Source organism: Jaculus jaculus, chromosome 1 (assembly GCF_020740685.1).
Source record: "Jaculus jaculus isolate mJacJac1 chromosome 1, mJacJac1.mat.Y.cur, whole genome shotgun sequence".
NCBI lineage: Eukaryota > Metazoa > Chordata > Mammalia > Rodentia > Dipodidae > Jaculus > Jaculus jaculus.
In genome coordinates, this window is record NC_059102.1 from 297,457,701 (window position 1) to 297,483,374 (window position 25,674).

The 25,674-nt window shown below is 38.1% G+C and overlaps 1 protein-coding gene across 4 annotated transcripts in view; it reads left to right on the plus strand.

Moving 5' to 3' along the window:
- Acbd6 (acyl-CoA binding domain containing 6) overlaps positions 1 to 25,674 on the plus strand; it is a 183,740-nt gene that overhangs the window by 101,714 nt on the left and 56,352 nt on the right. For 2 of the 4 annotated variants that reach the window (XM_004658739.3, XM_045141755.1), the window contains exon 6: positions 7,101 to 7,190. The exons of the other annotated variants lie outside the window; for them this stretch is intronic. In XM_004658739.3, coding sequence (XP_004658796.2) covers positions 7,101 to 7,190 — 90 coding nt within the window. The remainder of the gene's footprint in view (positions 1 to 7,100; positions 7,191 to 25,674) is intronic. 4 annotated transcript variants of the gene reach the window in all.

Sequence of the window (25,674 nt, forward strand, 5' to 3'; positions counted from 1 at the left end):
TGTGTTACAAAATTAATTACATTGTGGGTCAAAATACATGTTAAAAATCATACTGTAAATGTCTGAGAGCACACCATCCTTCCTCAACTCTGCCACATGCATGCCATCCTTCAGGAGAATGTGTCCAAAGTGAAAATCACTACTGAGGTCCAGTCATAGGTGTTTCCCTTAAAGTAAATTTTTGGCACCACATATGACAAATTTAAAATATGACTCCCATTAACGGTGAAATGTGTTGCCTGTCTACTTTCCCGTTGAAACAGGTAAGGGTTTTAGCATCAGTTGGTGTTACCCTTTTGGGTCAGACATAAGGAAAAATCAGAACATGGTTGAAAAGTATAAATTATCTCTATATTTTGTAATAGCAGTACTAAATACATTATTATGTACTACTTAATTATTATGTAATTCTACTATGTACCCTGTATGAACATGAAAGATCTTAATTATGTAGTAATTTTTGTTAATAATTTAACATAGTACCTCACTCTGTATACTTGAAATTAGAAGAAAAACTGATATATTAAAACTTTTATCTGATTCTGTTAACGTAAAAGCTATAAAGCACTCATATTGAACTACAGAATGTTGTATACATTGGTATTCATCCAAAAAGTTGTATGAAAATATCCGTATTCTTATGAAGGGTTTTTGAAGCAGTTCCCTAATGACAACAGGTCAGCATGAAATACTATTCCAGTACTCAACAATACACTTCTTCAAAATATTGGGCTTTTCAAGAACTCTTACTAGGCTCTGAACAAAGGTATAATAAAATACTTTTGCTTCCATAAGTTGAGAATGATTTGCCCTCATTTTCAAGCTTTTGATTCCTTCTCTCTTTGAATTAAACATATATTCACAGGTCAATAAAAACAAACCAGAGTCAGACATGTTGGTGGCACCTTTAATGGTAACACTTGCAGGTAGAGCAAAGGTGATCAGGAGTTCTTGGTCATCTCTACATAGTGAGTTGGAGAACAGTCAGGGTTATGTATGAGGCCCTTTCTCAAAGAACGAAAACAAAACACAAATCTAGCAACTAAAAACAACCACAGAAAGACAACCTGTGAGAAAAGTTGTCCTGGGTTTTTCTGTTTTGCTTGAATAGAACCTGATTGAATTAGTTGAAGTAAGAGTCTGAATGGTGAAGAGTGCAGGCAGATTTAAAAAATCTTTCATGTAAAGTGCTTTTTGGGATGCTAGGGTGATAGCTCAGTGGATAAAGTGTTTGTTTAACAAGGCTGAGGGCTTGAGTTTGTTCCTCAGTAGCCACATAAATGCCAGACATGGTGGCACAAGCTGGTAATCTTAGCTCTGTGGAGATGGAGACATGCAGACCCCTGATATTTGCTAGATGGTTGATCTAATCTATTTAGTGAGCCCTGGGCCAGTGATAACCTTAATCTCAAAGGAGGTGGTTGCCATTCCTGAAGATGACATCCCAGATGGTCTTCTGGCCCACACGTGCATGTGAACACATGAACATAATTCATATACACGAACATATCCCCAGAAAAGAGCTTCTTACTTTAAAATCATCCTTGCCCCACCTTATATCTACAGTGACATAAACTAAGGAATTTCTGGTTGGTTGTTGGTATTGGGGTGAGGTTTGGAGAGCATGTCTCCTGTAGACCAGATTTACCTGGAATTTGCTATGTAGCCAAGGGTGATGTTGAACTTCTGTTCCTTCTGTTTCTACCTCCCCAGTGTTGGGATTCTAGGTGTTTGCCACCATACCTGACTTATGCAGTGCTCAGGACAGAACCTAGGGTCTTGTGCATGTTAAACAAGCACTCTCCCAATTAAGCTACATCTCTAGTTCTGGGATTTCAACTTAATGTGGAAAAACATCCTATTCTTTATATGTGAGACCATCATTATTACCCTCGAATATTAGTGTTAAACAGTACATGACTCATTTCTTCAGGAAAGCCCTGAAAGTTTGGATCTTGTTTAGTCTTTGAACTAAATAGGCATCATTTTTTAGGTACAACAAGATTTTCTGATAGTCAGAAATAGTAATAACATGTTAATAGTAATAGCACATTTTTGGTAAAGGGGGGGTAAAGTTAATATGGTATGTTTAGTATTTTATCGTCTAACAATTAATTATTCAGTTAAATTTGCCTTTTATGGGCTGGAGAGATGGCTTAGCAGTTAAGACACTTGCCTGCAAAGCCTAAGGACACAGGTTCACTCCCCAGAACCCATGTAAGCCACATGTACACAAAGTCATGCATGCACACATCTGGAGTTCTATTGCAGTGCCTAGAGGTCCTGGCACATCAACTCTCTCTTGTTCACTCTTGCTGTCATAAAAAATTAATTGCCTTTCACTGGGGCTAGGGAGATGTCTCAGTGGTTAAAGGCACTTATTTGCAAAGCCTGCTGGCCCAGGTTCAATTTCCCGGTACCCATGTAAAGCCAGATGCACAAAGTGGTCCATGCATTTGGAGCTTGTTTGGAGTAGTAAAAAGCCCTGGTGTGCCCATACTCACTCTCTTTCTCAAATAAATAAATAAAAATTTAAATTTTTTAAATTGTCCTTCACAAAAGTTTGATGAAAGATACTAGTAGATTATTTTATTTTTCAGGTATTTTAAAGAATAAATATATAGTGGTATGAAACAAAGTTTAGATATATTTAACTAAAAAGGCATAGACTTAAAATTTAGATACAATGCATTTAGTTTATTATTTCCTGCTAACTTTAAATATTGATTTTGGTTTCATAAGATTTGTCATAAGTAGTGAACATAACATTTTTTAACTATATTTCTTATTTGTATAGATACATTTATGAGGAATTTCATATTTTACAGTTTTTCTTACAATTCACTCATTCAATAAATAGCATTGCTATTGTTGTTTATATTAGCATTATTTGCAGTGGACACCCTTGTCTTGCTCCTGATTTTAGTGGAAAAGCTTCAAGTTTTTTCCCATTTTGTATTATGTTGGCTGTAGATGTGTCATAAACAGCTTTTATTATGTTGAGATATGTTTCTTTTATTCCCAGTTTCTGAAGAACTTTTACCATGAATAGATGTTGGATTTTATTGAATGTCTTTCTGCATCTAATGCTATGACCATGTGATTTTTGTCCTTCAGTCCATTATATAGTGCATTACATTTATCAATTTGCCTATATTAAACCATCCCTGCATCTTGGTAAGAGCAAATGATCTTTCTGATACGTTCTTGTATTCTGTCTGCCAATATTTTGTTGAGAATTTTTACATCTATGTTCATGAGGGAGATTGGTCTGTAATTTTCTTTTTTTGTTCTGTCTTTGTCTGGTTTTGGTATGAGGGTGTTACTGGCTTCATAGAAGTTCAGTAGAATTCCTTCCTTTTCTATTTTATGGAAAAGTGTGAGAAGCATTGGTGTTAGTTCTTCCATGAAGGTCTGGTAAAATTCACCAGTGAATCCATCTGAGCCTGTACTTTTTTAGTTGGAAGACTTTTTATAACTGCTTGTGTCTCTGTATTTGTTATAGGTCTATTTAAAGGGTTTATCTCATCTTGATTGAATTTTAGTAGGTCATATGAATCAATGAAATCATCCATTTCTTTCAGATTTTCAAACTTAGATGTGCATATATCCTTAAAATATGTCCTTATGATTTTCTGAATTACTTTGGTATCTGTTGTAATGGTGCCTTTTTCATCTCTGATTTTATTAATTGTCTCTTCTGTCTTCTGGTCAGATCTGCTAAGGATTTATGCGGTGGTTTGATTCAGGTGTCCCCCATAAATTTAGGTATTCTGAATGCTAGTCTCCCCAGCTGATGGCAGTTGGAAATTAAAGCCTCCTGGAGGCAGAGTATTATTGGGGGTGGGCTTGTGGGTTTTATAGTTGGTCTCCATTTGGCAGTGTTTGGCACACTCTCTTATTGCTATTGTCTACCTGATGTTGGCAAGGGGGTGATGTCCACCCTCTGCTCATGTTGTCATTTTCCCTGCCATCATGGAGCTTCCCCCTCGAGCCTGTAAGCCAAAATAAACCTTTTTTCCCACAAGCTGCTCTTGATGGGTGATTTCTACCAGTAATGCGAACCTGACTGCAACAGTTTATCAATCTTGTTTATCCTTTCAAAGAACCAATTCTTTGTTTCACTGGGTTTCATTTGATTCTTTGGGTTTTTGTTTGTTTGTTTGTATGTTTGTATTTCATTAATTTCTGCCCTAATCTTTATTATTTCTTCCTGTCTACTGATTGCTGGTTGCCTTATTCTTATTTTTCCAAGGCCTTAGGTGAAGCATTAAGTTGTTTACTTGCAACCTTTCTAGTTTCTTAATATAGACACTTAAAACTATAAATTTCCCTCTTAGGACTGCCTTCATTGTGTACCAAAGGTTTTGGTATGTTGTATTCTCATCATCATTTGATTCTATGAATATATTGATTTCCTTTTTTGTTTCTTCAATGACCCATTCATCATTCCATAGTGTACTGTTTAATCTCCATGAATTTGTGTATGTTCTGTTGTATGTTTTTCTTGTTGATGATTTGTAGTTTAATCCTATTATGGTCAGATTGAGTACAAGGGATTATTTCAGTTTTCCTGTATTTGTTAAGATTTGCTTTGTGTCCTAATATATGGTCTATTTTGGAGAATGTTCCATGTGCTACTGAGAAAAATGGATATCATACAGCATTTGAATAGAATGTTCTGTAGCTGTTAGGTCTGTTTGTTTCATGGCATTATGTAATCCAGATGTCTCTTATTTATGTTTTGCCAGGATGACCTGTCAATTGATGAGAGTGATGTATTGGTCAACTCACTACAAATGTGTTTGGTGTTATCTATGACCTTAATTCTAAAAGTGTTTGTTTGATGAAATTGGGAGCCCCCATGCTAGGTACATATATGTTTAGGGTTATAATGTCCTCATGTTGGAGTATTCCTTTAATCAGTATAAAATGACCTTCCTTATCTTTCCTCACTAATGTTGGTTTGAAATCTATCCTGTCAGATATTAGCAACCCCTGCTTCTTTCCTAGGCCCATTTGTTTGAATTATCATTTTCCATCCTTTTACCCTAAGACAATGTCTATCTTTTATTGAGAGATAAGTTTCCTGGAGGCAACCTTGGTTGACAGTTGTTACCTTTCAGAACTTGGAATACAGATCCCAAGCCCTTCTGGCTTTTAAACTTTGTGTTGATTAACCTGCTGTGATCCTGATGGATTTGCCTTTGTATGTGACTTGATTTTTGTCTCTAACTGCTTTCAACATATTTTCTTTGGTTTGTGTGTTTTGTAGTTTAATTATAATGTGGCGAGGAGAGGTTCTTTCCAGGTTTTGTCCATTTGGTGTTCTGAAGGCTTCCTGTATCTGCATTGACATTTCTTTCCCAATTTGGGGGAATTTTTCTTCTATGATTTTGTTGAAAACACCTACAATGTCTTTGGATTGACATTCTTCTCCTACTATACCCTGAATTATTCCCTTCCTATTAACTTGTTTTTCTCTTTGTTGGACTGTATTAGATCTGCCACCTGGTCTTCTAGTTTAGGTATTCTCTATTCTCTCCTTCATCCATTCTACTGGTGAGACTTTCCACAGAGGTTTTTATTTGACTAACTGTTTTTCAGTGCTAGTATTTCTGCCTGGTTTTCTTTAGTATTTCTATTTCCTTACTCATGTCTTGTAATGACCTCCTTATTTCATTGAGCTGGTTTCCTGTGTTCTCTTGGAATTCCTTCAAGAGTGTTTTTTTTTTTCTCTTTGATTCCTTTAGTTTCTTTGAATATAGATAAAATCATTTTTTTTAAATCTTTGTCAGGCATATCACCTAAAACAGTCTCATTGGGGTCATTTGTGATGGATTCATAATTTTTGATGGGGTTATATTGTCTTGATTCTTTGTGTTTCTTGTGTTACAATATAGTAGTTTTTGCATCCTGAGTTGATTTGATGCTTGGGTTTTCTAATTATTTATGCTCTTAGACTTGGAAGTCCAACTTTATATACCTTCAGAGGAGGAGTTTAAGATGCCACGTGTAGCTTTTGTGCTACTATCCAACCTCAAAAGTAATCCTAGGTGTTGAGTTTGCCTGCTACTCAAGTGTTCTAGTGGGCTGAGTGGAGCAGTTTACTAGCAAAATTCTAAAATTCAACTGAGCAATATACACATTCAATAAAAACCAGCACAGAGTATGTAAGTGTGATTATTATAACAAACAGATAACCTTATAAAGCCAAAATCTCTAAGAGTGTGTGTTGCTCTACACCCTTAATCCTGTCAGCTGGGAGGTTGAGATTTCTTTTCTGAAATGGGCTCCAGGACAGCCTGGGTCTGAATCAGACCCTACCCCAATAATGAAAGAAAAAGAGAAAGGCCCTATGAATCTGAAAGCATCAAAGGCAACAATAGTCAAACCCCCAAATATAGCTTAATTGAGAATGGTAAAGCCAACCAAGAATATGCAACCCATAACCTGCTCTGCCATGGAAAGACAGATTGGCACTTCCAGTGCAGGCCTACCTACCTGCTTTTTTTTTTTTTTGTCAGTCAGCCTTGTTACCTTTTGGGGTGGCTTCCAGTCTCACCAATGCTGAGTGCCCACCTCAATCCCTCCTTGTTGTGCTGTGGACCTTGTATTCTGGTCAGCTGCACTGGATGCCGTGACTGCCAGAGGCTGAATGCATTCTCTGGAGGTTCATGATTATGATGGTTGGGGATGGGAGAGTTCAGGAAGCCTGGAGTTGTACTGGAACTGCTCACGTAGTCCTGCCTGTATCCTGTTCAGCAGCTCCTCAGCCAGCCCCTGCTATCTTCCCCTTCAGGTTTCTTGACTGCCTAGAGGCTGATGAGATTGGAAAATCCCCTTGTTTCGTCTGTGCTCCTGCAGCTGGTCTCCAGGCAGGGCGTATCCACCCAGAAGGGGGCTGCAAGTGCCTTGGCAGGATTTTGACTGGTTTCCTCCTTTCTGGTAGATCTTGGTCTCTCATGCTTCTCTGCTGTGGTTTTGCTTAAATCCCTCCCTTGGCTAGTTTGTCATGACTCCTATGCCTTTTAAAACATTTTTTTATGTGGCCCTTCAACTGGATTAAGAAATTTCTTTTGTTCTCTCTCTGTTTATAGGGCAGGGCTCTACTCCACTGGGCATGTGACCGAGGACATAAGGAACTAGTCACAGTCTTGCTACAGTATAAAGCTGACATTAACTGTCAGGTAAGAGTGATTAAAGAAAAAAAGGAGCCTTTAAAAAATTGAAGTAAAATTCCATATGAAAATTTATGAGGTTAACCATCTTAAAGTATGTAGTCCCTGTAACCACTGCTAGGGTTCTATAATCTAGTCACTACCATGAAAGAAAATTCTGTACTTATTAAGCAGTTACTTCCTGTTTCCCCCAAGCCTTTTTCAATGAATTTGTCTATTCTGGGCAATGCATATAAATGGACTCATGAAATGTGTGATCTTTTCTGAGGCTGTGTGTGTGTTCATGTGCATGCACCTATGTACAGAGACCCGAGAGAAAAATGTAAGGCATCCTTTGTCACTTTTCTACCTCATTTCCCTGAGACAGTCTTCTCCCTAAACCTGAAGCTCCCTATTTTTGGTTAGACTGGCTATCCAGGGAGTCCCAGAAATCTTCCTGTCTCTGCTCAGCTCAGTGCTCCAGCCATGCTTTTTTTGTTTTTTTGTTGTTGTTGTTTGGTTTTTGGTTTTTTGAGGTGTAGGGTCTCAACTCTAGCCCAGATTGGCCTGGAAATCACTATGTAGTCTCAGGGTGCCCTTTAACTCACAGTGATCCTCCTACCTCTGCCTCCCGAGTGCTGGGATTAAAGGCGTGCGCCACTACACCTGGCATGCCTAGTTTTTTACTTTGTGTTAGGATCAAACTCAGTTCCTCATGCTTGCACAGACAAGCTCTCACCCTCTGAGCCATTTCCCCAGCCCTTGTCTGGTTTCTTTCACTTAACACATTCTCCAGTTGTATCCATGGTGGGACATGTAAGTGCTTCCTTCCTTTTTATGGTTGAGTTGCATGGCTCTCCCACATTTATTCCTCCCTCATTGGATGGATAGATTCTTTCTACCTTTGACAGTTGCAAAGAATGCTGATACACATATGGAGGTGGGGTTCTGTACCTCTTTTCATCCCCCATGTGTTCATACCTTTTGCCCAGTTTATTAGGTTGAGATTTTTTAAAAATATTTTTATTTATTTACTTGTGAACAGAGAGAGTGGGAACAGAGACAGAAAGAATGGGTGTACCAGGACCTCCAGCCATTGCAAAAAAACTCCATATGCATGTGCCACTTTGTGCATCTGGCTTTATGTGAGCACTGGGGAGTCAACCCCGGGTCATTAGGACTTTCAGGCAAGTGCCTTATCCACTGAGCCATCTCTCCAGCCCAGTTTGAGTTTTTTCACAAAGAAGCTAGATAGATGGATGGATGGATGGATGGATGGATGGATGGATGGATGGGAATATCAGCACTTAATGCTAAAACTTTACATCATGTTTTCTTTTGGTACATTTGTAGCTTCTGTGAGCCGTCTACACTGCTTGATTGTGTGAATGATCTCAGGAGTTGTACTTTTGTTCAGATGATGCCAGTTATAAGAATGTTTATTGAATAGTCATTATTTTGTCTCTTGCAAATTTAAGTGTCCTCCATATATCTTCTCAATGCCTCTATATTTTTCCATCTGTCTCTGGGCTTGTTCTTCTGTTCTGTTTTTTCTGCTCATGTGTTTATGCTAGATTGTAACTTCAAAATGTTTAATATCAGGTAAGACAAATTTCCTCACTGCTCATTCAAAATCTTTCCTATAGTTTTTGTTTATTTTTCCTATGTATACTTTGGAAGTCATATTTGCAACCCTTACTTTCCTAAAACACCTCTACTAAGTTAAAAAAAAAAAAAAAAGCACCAAAAACCTCTTGGTACATTTGTATCTTTATTTGATGTAAATTGTTCAAACATGTCTCAAAGGAAAACATTACAAATTGAGGCATTGTTGAAAATTTTTGTCTATTCTGTTTGCTTGTATAATATAAAGGATCCAAAAAAAAAACTCTTGTGTGGTGTTATAGAGCACTGTTTATGGAACACTACCCTTGGTTTTTCTTTGTTACTGACAATTATAATCCAGGCTATCTAACTTCAGTTAAGAGAATGCTTTGGCTTCATCAGTTGGAGTTGATAACATGCTTGAAAGGCAGAAGCCTTCTAGAGATCTGCTCTCAGAATAGCTTTACCCATGTAATTTCTTCTTGGTCTCGTTATTGAAAAATGCTTTTCAAATATAGACAATACAAACGTAATAAATGGAAGGAAAGTCTCATCTCCTTCATGACTCAATCTTTCTTAAACAACATTATTATTGACTGGCCTATTGGTTGCCAAAAAGGAAAATCAATTTTATTAGAACTATGTGCTTGGCCATGGATCTTGGTACTAATAACACAGGCAGGCTGATGTTATCAATTGTCTGAAAAATAACTTTTACAGAATAACTGAAATGAAGTAGTAATTAGAGATATGACAAAATCTACTCTATGTGTTCCTGTCATTTTTACTCTTCAGATATCTCAGACATTCTTTTATTGCACTGTGGTTTCTGAATTCGGAGATGCTGAGAGAACTAGAAAGAACTTGTTTTATTCCTAAGAAAGTGCCTTTATCAATATTATTCACTGTCTGCTCGCGTTGGGAACAGTTTCCTCTCTTCCACTGTATAGCTTAGATGTGCAGATTGCACTCTGCAAGTTAGGTTATTGCCACCTATAAGATTGATATGAAGTAAACTCAAATGCATATACATGCATGCATACACACACATATTGCGCGCGTGACCTTCTTCTTGAGTAACTGATTTTTTTTAGTTCCCAAAAGATGACTTAAACTTCTCCAAAAGCACAGTAAAAAACATTTGAATTCCCAAGATTTAATGGTAGACTTTCTCAGATTTGTTATAAAGTAACATTAATGCAATAAATGGGATGGAGAGAGTAGTATGACTCCTGTGGTATGACTTCACATGTGGGTGTTACACTTGTCAAAAAAAAAATTATTGTTTGAGTATGATGGAAATGTTTAAGGATTGAGCCTGGACTAGGAGGTGGCTCACTGGGTAGAGTGTTTGCCTTGCAAGTATAAGGATGAGTTTGATCCATAGTACCCATGTAAATACCAGGCATAATGGCATGTAGCTGTAATCCCAATGCTGAAGAGGCAGAAACAGGTGGATCCCTGGAGCTTGCTGGCCAGCTAGTATAGCCTCATCAGTGAGCTCCAGGCCAACAAGTGACCCTGTCTCAAAAGAGAGAATGGTCTGAGGAAGGACACTTTGAAGTTGTTCTCAGGACTGCGTACACACACCATGTGCATATACATTTTCATATATGTATGTCCACACACATATCACATGCAGACATGAACACACACACAAAGAAAAATGCTTAAAGACTTTATCATATGTAAATTATATAATTCATGGCTTGTAAACTAGCATAAAGCAGCATGCCATTCCCTTGGTGGATATCTGTGTATTATAAAAGATATCATAAGCTGGAGCAAAGTTTAAAGTAGTAAATAAAATCATCTGTAACCCACTACACAGGGCACATAAAGATGGAGGAAGGGAGGATATGAAATATTTTTTCAGTATTTCGTGTGTGCTCAACCTTTCATGTGCATTGTCTGTTTTAGTCACCACATCAGCCCTATAATGTACATATGTTACTGTCTATATCTTTCTGATGAAGAAATAGGAGCCTAGAACTAGAAAGTGAAGAAAAAAAGATTTGAGTATGTTACTATGACTTCAAAACCCAAGCTCTTTTTTTCTTTTTGAGAATTTTAATATATACACTATAATTTGTCATAACTCTTCCTGCCCCCATTCCAAGTGTTGTCCCTCTTCTATTTTGATGTCTCATTCTTCTTTTTTTCTTCTTTTTGTGCCCTCTTCTATCATCTGTGGCAAAATGTTGGTGAATTCAGTATTGTGTGGGTCTTATGGTGGTAGTGACCTCCACTATGAAATTATAAATGCACCAGTCACTTCATGTCCAGGGGACAGTGTCCCAAAGCCCGAAGTACCCCTCTCCATCCTCTGACTCAGATTTTTTTCTGTGCCCTCTTTTGTGATGTTCTTTGAGCCTTGAAGGGCACACTAAAAATAACTCATTTAGTGCTGAGCTCTCAACAGCCTCTTACATTCAGCACCTTTTTTTCTTTTTGAGTCTCCTCACCTGCCACCATCTCCAAAGAGAAGATTCTCTGGCCAGTGGTTAAGAGTAGCACTAAGCCGGGCGTGGTGGCGCACGCCTTTAATCCCAGCACTCGGGAGGCAGAGGTAGGAGGATTGCCATGAGTTCGAAGCTACCATGAGATGACAGAGTTAATTCCAGGTCAGCCTGGACTAGAGTGAGACCTTACCTCGAAAAACCAAAAAAAAAAAAGAGTAGCACTAATACTCTCTCCACCACCTCTTCCACAATGTTCCCTGAGAGCCTTGAAAGGTGTGATAGAGATGTGTCATTCAGTGCTGAGCACTCAGCTGTCACATTCCTGGGTCAAAAGTAAGTGCATATGTATTTTTGTTAAATGTTGTCAAATTTCCTTCTAGAAGGGTTTACCAGTTTGCATTCCCACCACCAGTATGTAACAGTGCCACTTGTTTCCTTACAACCTTGTGAATAGATTATCCTATTGTATTTTTAAGTTACCATCAATAGAATGTGGTATTATGTTTTAAATTTCTGCCATTCTGATATAAAATTGTATCTCAAAGTATTTAATTTGCATATCCCTATATATGGGTTGTTATCTTTTCTCATATTTAAGAGCCATTTTGTGTCCATTTTTTAATGAATTGTAAACACGTTTTCTATTTTTATTAAGCTTTTCCTCTTTTGTGACTCAATTTTTTTCAAACTTTTTATTGACAACTTCCATAAGTATAAGCAATATACCATGATCATAATTCCCTCCCATTACTCTCCCTTCCAAATCCTCCCTCCACTTAATCCCTTCGTCTTTCCAACTTGTCTCCCATTTTTAGGTCATTTTTTCCCCTCTTGTTATGCAGGGCTTTTGTAGGTAGCACCAGCCACTGAGGTTATGAATATCTAGGCCACATTGTATCTGAAAGACAGTATTGTAAGCACTCTTTCCCTTCCTTTGGCTTTTACATTCCTTCTGCTACCTTTTCTGCAGTGGTCCCTGAGCCTTGGAGGGTATGATAGAAATGTCTCATTAAGTGTTGAACACTCCACTGTCGCCACTTCTCAGCACTGTGGTGAAGTTTGAGTCATCCCAATGGTCACCACTATCTGAAAAAAGAAGCTTCTGTAACCAAAAATATGGGTATAAACATAAGTATTTGGAGGGCAGTTTGGTGGGATAATATATCCAGTTAGCCAGATTACAGTAGTAGTTCTCCCTTACCCCAGGTCTTATGACCTCCCAACCATAAGCTTTTGACTAGGTTTTTTATACCAGGCATGTATCTATTGCCTCCTGTGGAGTGGGCCTCCAGTCCAGTCAGAGAGCAGTTAGCTTCCCCTATAAAAGACATGTCACCTGTACTTGAGTTTTTAAGAGTTCTTCCATATTAAAAATATTAGCCTTTGTGGTATATGAATAGATACCTCCCCCTTCTGATTTTGTTTGTGGTATCTTTTATTTATGCAAGCCTTTTAAACCTTTATGTAGTCAATTAATTAGACTTTGTATTGCTCTGGATTTTAAATCATAATTAAAAGCCTTTTCTTACACTAAACTTAAGGGGGAACCCATGTTCTCTTAGAATTGAAGTAATTTCACATTTAGATTCCTAACTGTATGATATGGGATACAGATCTAATTTTATATCTTTTTCCAAGTTTCTGCCGAGTTTTCCTAGCACTGTTTACATAAAAATCCATCCTTTAGTGATTTCAGAACCCACTTTGGTCATATACTGTATTTCTATCTGCATTTGGTTATAATTCTGGACTTTGTAATGTCCCACTAGTCTGTCTATGTACATTATTTTAATTAAGACTTTAAAGATATATGAGTATCTGGAGCAGCTATTTCTTCTTCATAATTTTTTTTTTCTGTGTGTATAGAAAGAGAATATGTGTAGTGTGTGATGTAATGTGTGTGATATATGCATGTATGTACAGGTGCAGGTGCCCATGTGCATGTATGCAGAGGCCAAGGGAAAACACTGGGTGTGCTCTGTTTGCTCATCCAAGTATTTCCTTGAGACAGAGTCTCTCTCTCATCTGGGAGCTGCCCATTTTGCTCACTGAGCCCCAGTGACTTGCGTCCCTGCTTTCCACAGGAATGGTATTACAGATGTATGTAGCTGAGCCCAACTTTTTACATGGGTGCTGGTCTCACTTGGGTAGTCTTAGGTTCTCTCTGACCCTTCATGTTCAAGCCATCTCCCTAACCCCTCTAGTTTGTTGTTTTTTTGTTAATGAGAGAGAAAATTGGCGCACCAGGGCCTTCAGCCACTGGAGTTGAACTCCAGTGTGCCACCTGATGTGGTCGCACATGCATCACAGTGTGCATCTAGCTTACATGGGATATGGGGAGTTGGATATGGGTCCTTAAGCTCCACAGACAAGTGCCTTAACTGCTAAGCCATTTCTCCAGTCCTAGGCTTTCTTTTAAGTGTTTTTCTGGTATTCTCGCACTGTGTGTGTGTGTGTGTGTGTGTGTGTGTGTGTGTCTTGCATGTATGTATGTATGTGTGTATGCATATGTGTACATGTGTATGCATGCATAAAGAAGCCAGAGGTCAACATCAGGTGCCTTCCTTCCACTTTATTTGTTTATTTATGAGAGAAAGAATCAAATAGAGAGAATGGGCACACCAGGGCCTCCAGGCACATATGATGTACATCTTGCTTATGCAGGTACTAGGGAAACAAACCTGGGTCATTAGGCTTCACAGACAAGCACCTTAACCACTAAGCCATCTTCCATTCCCCACCTTTTTTTTTTTTTTTCCAATTTCCCCACCTTATTTGCAAAACAGAATCTCTTACTGAACCCAGAGCTTACCAACTCATCTAGACAAGCTAGACAGCAAGCCACAAGTATCCTCTGCCTCCCCAGCACTGGGATTATAGGCAAACATCACTATACCTGGCTTCTGTGTGGGTGGATGGGATCCAAACTCAGGTCTTTGTGTGTGATCAACAGTTTACTGACTGAGCCATCTTCCTAGCCCCTCTTCTCACATTTTTAAAATATGAACTTTAGTATCGCTTTAACTCTGTAAGATAGCTTGTTGGTGATTATGTTGGGTGCACATTGAAGTTACAAATTAGAAATGATATCTATATATGCTTAGTCATTTTATCCAAGGAAAAATAACATATTTTCATTTGATTATCTATTTTGCATACCTTAGGAGTATTTAAATTTTTTTCTCATTGATTTTGTACATTTCTTGTTGAATTTGTATGTGTTTTTGTTATTCAAGTTTTCAAATTGTTTAAGATTTTTAAATGAGTTTTTATTATAATGTAGTTTATATTCCACTTTTGTCATTACCAATAGTTCAGACATTTCATATGTAAATTAAGGTGTCAGCGTGTTAAATTTTCTTGTTTTCCCTCACAATTGTCCTTGTGACCCTTTATTCAGGAGTCACTTGAAAAGTGTGGGCCAATGTGGTAAATCACCTGGATGATTTGCTAGCAAATTGGTTATTTCACTTAAGAATATTGCGAGTTAATGAAAACTAGATGTGGAAACAAGTTCATTGCCAAAGCCCAGTATATATCTTGTCACTTGATCTTTTCCTGCTGAGTGGCTCATTGTGGAAACAGTCTCCTCTTCAAATTGTCTTCTTAATCTTTGATTCTCTCACACATTGTGAAGTCTTATCCTTGCTTCTTGTTTTGGGTGCTGAGGGAGAGATATTTGAGCATAGCACCTGTCCATGGATAGTATAAAACTCTCAAATGAGGGGAGTTTTATAGTCTGCAGACTCCAAATAGATATGTATGTGAAAGTGAAAGGATGGACTTTAAATCTAATGAAAAATGAAATCATTATATTTTTCAAAACAGGAATCATTTTTATCCATGGCAATTACTTTTCTTCAAGGTCACTTGATAAAAACACTTCCATTTGAAAAGCTTGATAAAACAGTGATTTTTTTTATTTTCTGGCTTATCCTTCTATTATTAAGGATGTGCCATCCAAATATACTTGTAATTCTTGGTAATTTGAGGGCAGAATCTGTGCTTCATGTTTCTCTTACTTTCAGTGTTAAAGTCACTATTTCAGTTAACCTAATTAGTTCTTTCTTATGTTCCCCAGAGCCAATCAAAAATTAGAATTTCAATAATCAATAAGTAAATGAAAGCCAGGAGTGATGGTGCACACCTTTAATAGATAGTAGGATTGCCATGAGTTCAAGGCCACCCTGAGACTACAGAGTGAATTCCAGGTCAGCCTGAGCTAGAGTGAGACCCTACCTCAAAACAAACAAACAAAAAAAGTAAATGAGTTTTTACTACATCAAATTATCAATTGATAATTACAAGGTTTTAAGAGTCTTTCGTTCTAAAAAATGTGCAATTTAAGTACCCAAGAACTAGATCCCAGGATGTTAGCATTCTTATATTCTTTACATTTTCAAACAACTCTTATAGATGGGGATAAAGTTAGAACAGTACAGTGTTATTTTGCAAATTCTAACCCATTGATTTTTATTGATATCAACATGATTAAGGATCCCCATTGGCCAATATGTAATCTGTACCAGTGGGTTATGGATTAAAAATAAATATATTTACACATTTTTATTCTTTTTATTGCCTTCTCAGTGATATTCTGTTTGTCTGCTTTTCATGCATTAACCAGCTATATAGGAAAAGTGCATTTAGCTAATGACTGGTGTTCTTTTCCTGAGATGATGGGAAAATGTTCTTTTTTAATGTTTTCAGATTATGAAATGTTTTAAGGGTTGGTTTGTTTATTTGTTTGTTTGTTTTTTTAAAGTATAGCCTTGGTGAATTACTCTTTAGTGAAATCCTAAAACAGTAGCAAAGTGCTAAGGACTTAGAATTTACGCAAAGAACATGCTTGGAAAACTAGAATCACAGAAGAAATTCCAGTGAACAGAAAGAGAGAAAAAGTAAATGAGGTCATCAAAGTCAGAGAAATTGATATTGGCAGGTTCTAAATGATGATGTTCCTAGATGAGCAGTCTTTCAAAATACTCCTTGTACATTGCCACTCTTCCTTTATTTATTATTAAAATAACATGATCCATGAGGAGCTTGGGGTGACTCTCGGCCTAGCTAATTCTAATTAATCCAGTCAGAGAGAGCAGTAGGGTAAGTGGAGCAGTCTATCGGATTGAAATTCATAACTTAATTGAGGTCAAAGTCCCAGTCTGGGAGAACAAAAGTCTTTTGCTAGGACCAGGCAGATCAATAGCAATAAATATCTGGCTTGGATACAAGTAGCTTATAGTGACAGATTATCTGACACTGGCCAGAGGTCTTGGTTCTGCTAAGGGCAAAGTCTTGAGCATGCCATGGTTCTTGCTGATGCTCAGTTCATACCCATGATACTTGGAAAGAAACAACACACTCGAGAACTCTACCAAGTCTTATGGATGCAGTTTGTTTGGAACTCCAAGTGACTTGCTAGCAAGTGAGCATCCTCTGAAGAGTCATTTCTTTACATGGCAGGCCGAAGTTTTCTTTTTCTTTTCTTTCTTTTTTTTTCTTCTTGTTTTTGTTTTTGTTTAAATCACATTGCTAGTAGGAGCCAAAGGATTTGCAAAATTGATTAGCCTCTTTCTAGTGGGTTGCATTAGGACATTTTCATATTTGCTCCAGCCACACTACCTTTTCTTTTTGCCCTCATCTCTCTGGGCTCCTTCCTCTTCCCAAAGAGGCAAATATGATAAATCTTAAGAGCTGACTTCCCACTAATAATTCAGAAAGAATGTATAGAATTGTTTTCAAGCAGGCACAAAACAAACCATGTTGTCTTTGTTTATATGTAACTGAAAAAGTTAAAAGGGCTATGTTCTGTTAACATCAAGGATGTGATAAAAGCATTGTGGTGGTTATATAGGAATGTGCTTATGTTTAGGTAGGTACTGCTATATTAAAGGATAAGAGGTCAGGATGTCTATAATTTTTGGTGTGTATATATGTGTGTGCATGTTCATGTGTGTAAGTGCAGGCAGGTGTTTGCTATGGTGCATGTGTGGAGGTGAGAGGACAACTTTGGATGTCAGTCCTTGCCTTTCACCTTGTTTGAGTCAGGGTCTCCTGTTCATCATGTGTATTCACCAGGCTAGGAAACCTGCATGCAGACTTCTGAGAGAGGCTCTTGTCTCCACCCCCTTCTTGCCATAGGCGTACTGAGATTACAGATTCCTGCCAGAGCATCCAGTTTTTACCAGGAGTCTGAGGATATGAACTCAGGTCCTCATGTTTACATAGCAAATGCTTTATTCACTGAGCCATCTCTCTAGATCATTTTTTATTTTTATTATTTTATTTTATTCTTTATCTATCTATCTATCTATATATTTGTTTTGTTTTGTTTTTCAAGGTAGGGTCTCACTCTGGTCCAGGCTAACCTGGAATTAACTATGTAGTCTCAGGGTGGCCTTGAACTCACAACAATCCTCCTACCTCTGCCTCCCAAGTGCTGGAATTAAAGGCGTGTGCCACCATGCCTGGCTCTAGATCCTTATAATTAGACAAAACATATAAATATTGACAAGCTATTAACTTTGAGTAATGAGCCTCTACTTTTCTGTATATATTAATGTTTTCATAATTAAAAGTAACAACATCTTGCCAGGCATGGTGGCACAAGTCTTTACTCCTAACATTTAAGAGGCTGAGGTAGGAGGATTGCTGTGAATTCAAGGTCAGCATGGGCTAGAGTCAGACTTTGCCTCAAAAATGCCCCTGTAAAAAGTAACAACATGTTTAGAAAACTGAAATAAACAAAGAAATTCCAATGAATAGAAATAAAAAGTAAATGAGATAACTAGAGTCTTTGAGCTTGAAGGGTAGCCAAGGGGCAAGTGAATGATATTTAAATTCGGGACATTATTCTGCTTGGGCAAGTCTAATCCTCACTGTGTATCAAGACTTAGTATTACTTAAGCCCCAGATCTTTGGGGCATTTTGTAAATATTTACAGAATTGACTATTAGACTTAATTTATTCATTCCCTTATTCAGAGATCAAAAACATAGGCAGAAGCTGGGCGTGGTGGTGCACTCCTTTAATCCCAGCACCCAGGAGGCAGAGGTAGGAGGATTGCCATGAGTTCGAGGCCACCCTGAGACTACATAGTGAATTCCAGGTCAGCCTGGGCTATAGTGAGACCCTACCTTGAAAAACAAAACAAACAAACAATAACAAATAAAAACATAGGCAGAGTTTTCTTGGTTACCAAACACATAGGCAGAAGCTGGGTGTGGTGGTGCAGTCCTATAATCCCAGCACCCAGGAGGCAGAGGTAGGAGGATTGCCATGAGTTCAAGACCACCCTGAGACTACATAGTGAATTCCAGGTTAGCCTGGGCTAAAAGACCCTCCCTTGAAAAACCAAAAAATAAATAAATATAGAACTTTTTACCATTTTTATCTTTACAGGAATCTCATGGGGCATTATCTTCATTGTTTTCAAATTTATTTTTGACAATTTCATACACATTTACAATGCATTTTGATGCTATTCCCCTTGTTACCCTCTCTTCCCTTTCCCCTCCCACTAAAACCCTTCTTCCCATTAGACCCTATCCTACCGCCATGTCTTGTTTGTTTATTTTAATTTTTGACCCACTGATATGAATTGGAGTCACTTGCATAGTCTCAGGCAGGAGGTTATTTACTGGACATGACTTCCCCTCTCCCAGCAATTATCAGTTTCCACTATCACTCTGAGAAGTATAGGGTCTCAAGGCTCCCTTCCTAATCTGTGATGAGATTGAAAGGTTCATTCATGCACAGGAAACCCCATCTGCTGTGAATCCTTGGCAGTAGCACACTTGTCATATCCAAAAGACAGCCTTCCACAGCCCACTTCCTATCCTCCTACCTTGCATTCTTCTGTTTCTCTGAGGGCTAAGCCTTGGAGGGTATGGCTTACATGTCATGTTTAGGGCTCAGCACTTACTAGTGGTTTATATTTGGGTAGATATTTGTAAGGTAGTTTGACATACTGTCAAATTAACATAACCACAATACTTCTGCAGAGTCGTGGGTTGTTCTCTGACTGAATTTGAGAGGAATCATGACTACTGGAAATTTGGCATGTCTTCATTTTACAGTTGAAACTAAAGTTCAGAGCAGTAATGTGAATTGCTTGAGAGCATAAAACTAGTAAATGAGATAATCAGAGATTACTCCAATATTTTGACTGAAGATTCCATGGTCTTCCCCCTGCATTATATTGATAGCTGTTTTTCATGGTTGGATATTTTATCTGAAGAAATAATGATGAGTTATTCAGGCCGTTTAACTTTTTTCCACTCATAATGAATTTTTGTGCATGTTATATTTGTGTGTACTTGTATGTATCAGGATGCACATGTCTAGAGGACCACCTCAGGTATCACCCTCAGGAATGTCATCCATCTCCTTTTCTGTTAGCAGGATACATTATTGTTTGAATGTTTATTTGTTATTATTTACTTGGGAGAGATAGAATGAACACACCAGGCTCCTTCTACCACAAATGACCTCTAAATACATACGTCATTTTGTGCATCTGGCTTTATGTGGGTACCGGGGTATTGAGCTAGGGCCATCAGGCATTGCAAGCAAGTGCCTTTAACAACTTGAGTCATCTCTGCAGTTTCCTCCTCCCCCATCCACCTCCTTTGAGTCAGGGTCTCCCATTGGTCTAGAGCTCACCAATTAGACTGGGTGGCCAGCAAGTCTCAGAAATCCTGGCTCCCTTTCCCTACCACTGGGATTATAGGCACACACCACATTGCCAAGCATTTTAATGTGATAACTATTTATTCCTAGCCCTTCATAATGAAATATTTGAGAGCTTGTTTGGAGGTTCTAGCAGAAAAGTTCAGCTACTTATATACCAGTGGCCAAAGAATAGTTCTCAGGCTAGAGAGTAAGGTGATCACCTGCAATGCCTAGTGACCCAAGTTCAATCCACCAGTACCCATGTAAAACCACACGTACAATGTGGTATATGCATTTGGAGTCCATTCTCTCACTCTTTCTTTCTCACCCCCCCCCCCCGTGTGTGTGTATCTTTCTCTGCTTGAAAATAAATAAAAATTGGTGGTGGGGTGTCGAGGTAATTCTCACTGTAGTCCAGGCTGACCTAGAAGTCACTATTTACGTATGATCAGGGTGGCCTTGAACTCATAGTGATCCTCCTACCTCTGCTTCCCACATGCCGGGATTGAATAAAAAGAAAGAAAGAAAGAAAGAGAGAGAGAGAGAGAGAGAGAGAGAGAGAGAGAGAGAGAGAGAGAGAGAGAGAGAGAGAGAGAGAGGAAGAAAGAAAGAAAGAAAGAAAGAAAGAAAGAAAGAAAGAAAGAAAGAAAGAAAGAAAGAAAGAATAGTTCTGTATTGAGGAAGATTGTCTTCTTCAACCAAGCATGTAGCTTGGAAGGACACACATGGAGTAGTGAGGGAGGAGGAATACCCATCAAGCCAGCCAAGTGAGCCCAGTCAACCCTGGCAGCCAGCAGGGTGACACATATCATAACCTTATGCTCTCATATCACATAAGGAATTCCTACATGTAGACATTATTTTATTCAACAGGCCTCCCCTGTTAATAAGTCATTCTTTTCATCATTTTATGTTAAATAAGTGGGTTTTTTTTCTTTGTTTATTTGTTTTTGCTAAGTTTATATCTGAGTTCAGAAAACACCCTGTTGCAGTCTGCTTCACAATGCTGGTAGAAATCACCCGACCAAGAGCAGCTTCTGGGAAAAAGAGATTTATTTTGGCTTACATGCTCAAGAGGAAGCTCTACAATGGCAGGGGAAAACGATGACATGAGCAGAGGGTGGACATCACCCCCTGGCCAACATAAGGTGGACAATAGCAACAGGAGAGTGTGCCAAACACTGGCACGGGGAAACTGGCTGTAACACCCATAAGCCTGCCCTCAACAATACACTCCCTCCAGGAGGCGTTAAATCCCAAATCTACATCAGCCGGGAACCTAGCATTCAAAACCCCTAAGTTTATGGGGGACACCTGAATCCGTGTCATCTTGTTTTTGCATCTAATGGAATTATAAGATACTGTCCAAGTGTCCCCACCTGGTATAATAAATTGCTTTTTAAAAAAAAACATTTTTTAAGTTTATTTATTAACGTGCATGAGAGAGAAAATAGGAGTGCCAGGGTTTCTAGCCAATGTAAATGAACTCCAGATGCAATATACCACCATGTACATCTTGCTTACATGGGTTCTAGGGAGTCGAACCTGGGTCCTTAGGCTTCTCAGGTAAGTGCCTTAACCACTAGGCCATCTCTCCAGCCCAAGTTGCTTTTTAATGGTCTCCAGGCTACATTCTCACTTCTTATTGCTATAAGTCTTAAGTTGTTATCTTACACTATTGTAAGCATAAAAACAAAGAACTGGTTTTTATCCCTAAGTAACTTACCTTCCTTACCTAGAGGTTTTTAAGTGTCTTAGCTATCCACACATAAGTCATAATGTTTTATATGATTAAAATTTATTGTGCTTTTAGAGTTGTATTAATTCTATAATTTGGTAACCTAAAAAACTCCAGCATTTCATCCTCATTGAACTCAGAAATGGACCAATTACCTACCTTCACAAAACTAACTTGTTTGGGTGTTTGAGAGAGCACCTACCTCATTGATGATTTCTCAGGTTCACGATTTAAATGCATGCAAATTATAAAAGTGTTTGACTATAACTAGTGCTGTTTAAAATGCCATATTATAAAGAGAAATTAGAGGGCTGGAGAGAGGGCTTAGCGGTTAAGTCACTTGCCTGCAAAGCCAAAGGACCCAGGATCAATTCCCCAGAACCTTTATAAGCCAGCTGCACAAGGTGGTACATTTGTCTGGAGTTTATTTACAGTGGCTGGATGCCCTGGCACACCCATATTCTCTCTCTCTCCCTCCCTTCCTCTTTCTCAAATAAATAAGAGTAAAATATATTTTTAAAAGAAGAGGAATTAAAGGTGAAAGAATATACAAGAAAACAAACACTCCCAAATAAGACTAAGCATTTGCTTAGTCACTATGTAAAAAGAATCACCAAGCTTGCACTTTTTAGTGATCATGTTAATAGATTTAGAGTGGCTGATAATGTTTTAAAGATAGGAATAAGTGCTGGAGAGATGGCTCAGCAGTTAAGGTACATGCCTGCAAAGCCAAAGGACTCAGGTTCAATTCACCAGGACCAACGTAAGCCAGATGCACAAGGTAGCACATGTGTCTGGAGTTTGTTTGCACTGACTAAAGGCTCTGGCATAACCATTCTATCTGCCTCGCCCCTTTCTCTCTCTTTCTCTGTCAAATGAATAAAATAATTTTTTTAAGTTGGGAATATCATAAGGGGGAAATAACTCTTAAAAGAAGGGTTTCTTTTCAGTAAAATAAATGCTATAGAGTATTCATTGGATTTATTTATTTAATTTGTGAGGAAAGAAAGAAAAACATGGGCATACCAGGGCCTCCTGTCGCTGCAATCCTTTGGAAAGGATAAATTTGAAGATTTTAGAGGAGTTTTAAAATAGTATGATAGGAAATTTTTTAACTTTTATTGACAGTTTTTATACATTTACATAATGTATTTTGATTGCAGTCTTTCCGATTACTTTGTTTTGTCCTATCCTTGCCCATACGCCTTCCACTGAGCCCTGTCTTTGTTCAACTAGTCCCTCTTCTATTTTAATGTCTCTCTTTGTTTTTGCCCTCCTCCATCATGTATGATGACATGTTGATGGGCCCAGTGCAGTTTTTTTTAATAACGTATTTGCTTATTTATTTATTTATTTGCAGAGAGGAGAGAGACAGAGAATGGGCATGTCAGGGCCTCCAGCCAGTGCAAACAAACTCCAGACACATGCGCCACTTTGTGCACCTGACTTATGTGGGTCCTGTGGAATCAAACTTGGGTCATTGGGCTTTTCAGGCAAGCACCTTAGCTGCTGAGCCATCTCTCCAGCCCCCAGTGCAGGTTTTGTGCAGGTAACAACAGCCACTGAGGTTGTAAATGCAACTGCCACTTTGAATCTAGAAGATGGCATTCCAAAGCATTCCTTTCCATTCTTTGGCTTATATATTCTTTCCATCCTCTTTTGTGTAATTGTCCCTGAGCGCTGGAGTGTGTGATAGAGGTGTATCATCTAGTACTGAGTATTCACCTGTTACTTCTCAGTACGGTGACAAGGTTTCTCCCCAGTAGTCAGTGCCATCTGAAAGGGGGAGGGGGCATTTCTGTCCAAAAGTGAGAGGAGCAGCACTAATCTATGGACATAGATGTGAATATAACATGAATATGAATTTGTTTCAGGAGTGTCTCATGGTCACATACTGGCATAGTTCATTCTGTAACCCAAAAATCTCTTTTTGTTTATGTGTATAGTGATAGAAAATAGAGGTTTTACTTGAAGAAATCACTAATCAATCCTGGGTACATTCCCAGATGGCACCCATCAGCTGTTGCTGAACAGCTGCTGCCCTCGGTGGACAGACCCTGTGCTCTCCTGACCCCCAACCCCACTGCTGTGTGCTGACCAGAAGACTCCACTCTAATGTTTTCATGTGAGGGTTAATAACTTGGTGTTTAGAAGAATAGGCTTGCAGTTGAGTTGCCTGATCTTCCATGTCTATTTGGCCACTTATAATAAATCATAATGGTAAATCCTAAACATAGAAATGCAAAGATTATCTGGTTTGACTTACCTAAAGCAGATACTTTCTTTGCCGAATTTCCAAAGGTGGTCAGCCCAGCTGGCCTCTACTCACACATTTCTTTTTTGCTCACAATGTAGCCTTTTAGAAAGCTTTAATTATTAGAAGTTCTTCCTACATTTGAGTCGAAATCTGCATATATATAAAATCATTCCTTGGTTTTAATTCTGAGTAATAAAACTTCCAATTCAAGTCTCCCTTACATGTGCCAACATTGTGGTATTTGACAACAGTAGTCATTTTGTTCCTGTTATCTCCAACCAGTTTCACCTTCATACTTGCACATTGAATCAGTATCCCTTTTTAAAAATGTATTGCTGGGGCTGTAGAGATTGCTTAGTGGTTAAGGCACTTATTTGTGAAGCCTAAGGATACAGGTTCAATTCCCTAGTACCCATGTAAAGCCAGATGTATAAGGTGGTACATGTGTCTGGAGTTCATTTGCAATGGCTGGAGGCCTTGGGTCACCCATTCTCTATCTGCCCCCTCTTAAATAAATAAATTATATATATATATATATATATATATATATATATATAATATATATATATATATATATATATATTATATATATATATATAATATATATATATATATATATATATATGGATATAACTAAAATCATATGTTATGTGAGGTATCTTCTCATTAGTATAGAACAACACAGACGACATGTCAGAGTCAAGATTTCTTGCTTGTATTTAAAGTTTGTTTGCAAAATGTGCTTAAACCATCTGGGTGAATGGTTTATAGTTAAGCATAAAGATGTATTCACTGTAGTTGTCTGATTTTAGTTAGCCAACTTACGGAGTTTTATGTAGACTTAGTGGCTGGTGTTTACTATAGCATCATTTTAAAGTATTGCCATCCCTTTAGAAGAAAAAAAAAGTTTTAGAAAATGAAAGATTTGGACTCATCTTGTGTTCTTGATATAATGGCATTTATCCATGTGTTTATACTTTTTAATTTTCTGGAGCTTGCAGACTTAATCCCATGAGCTCACTTCTAATATCAGTAAAGGGTATGAGCTGTCTGTGTGGTTCAAGCTGCCACTCGAGGGTTTCTCCTTCTGGTGGGGCTTTCTAATGGAATTCAGGGTTCTCTCTAAGGGTGAGCATTACAAAACCTTCCCAGACTGCTGTGGAAGGAATTATTCCATCAGTTCAAGGACACATGCAAAGTTTAATGTGCACAAGCATGCTCCTGCTCCCACTCTGCTCCGGCCAGCTTTGATTGGCAAGGTTAACTCTGAGAGGCTGCAGCTTTTTAAAGTGATTTGATTAGACTCACCACTTTATTCCTTTCACTCCCCCTCCCTCTTCACACCAAACCACCACCTTCTTTGTCTTTGTAGTCCTTATTTTGCCTGTTACCTTTCTCTTTTCCTGTTTTTGTGTCGCCTTTTAACATTTTGTAAAACAGAATAAGGAATTCAAAAGTAAACTAATTTGTCTGATTTTAACTTTAACATGACCTTCATCTTGATTTATGACATAAGGAAACAGAGATTGATCATGTACACTAGCAATTCATTTAGGTTGACATATGTCTTTCCACATCCCTCCATCAAAGCAAAGTTTGTGCAAATAAGTCTCCCTCACAGCAGATTTTTAAAGTAACCTTCTCATTTCAAAAATTCCAACAATGTACAGAGATGAGTTCATTATACATGAGCTTCCATTCATACACTCTTCATCTAATTTTAGTAATTACCAATTGTTGACCATCTTGTTTAATCTGTACTATTATCCTATAACAGTA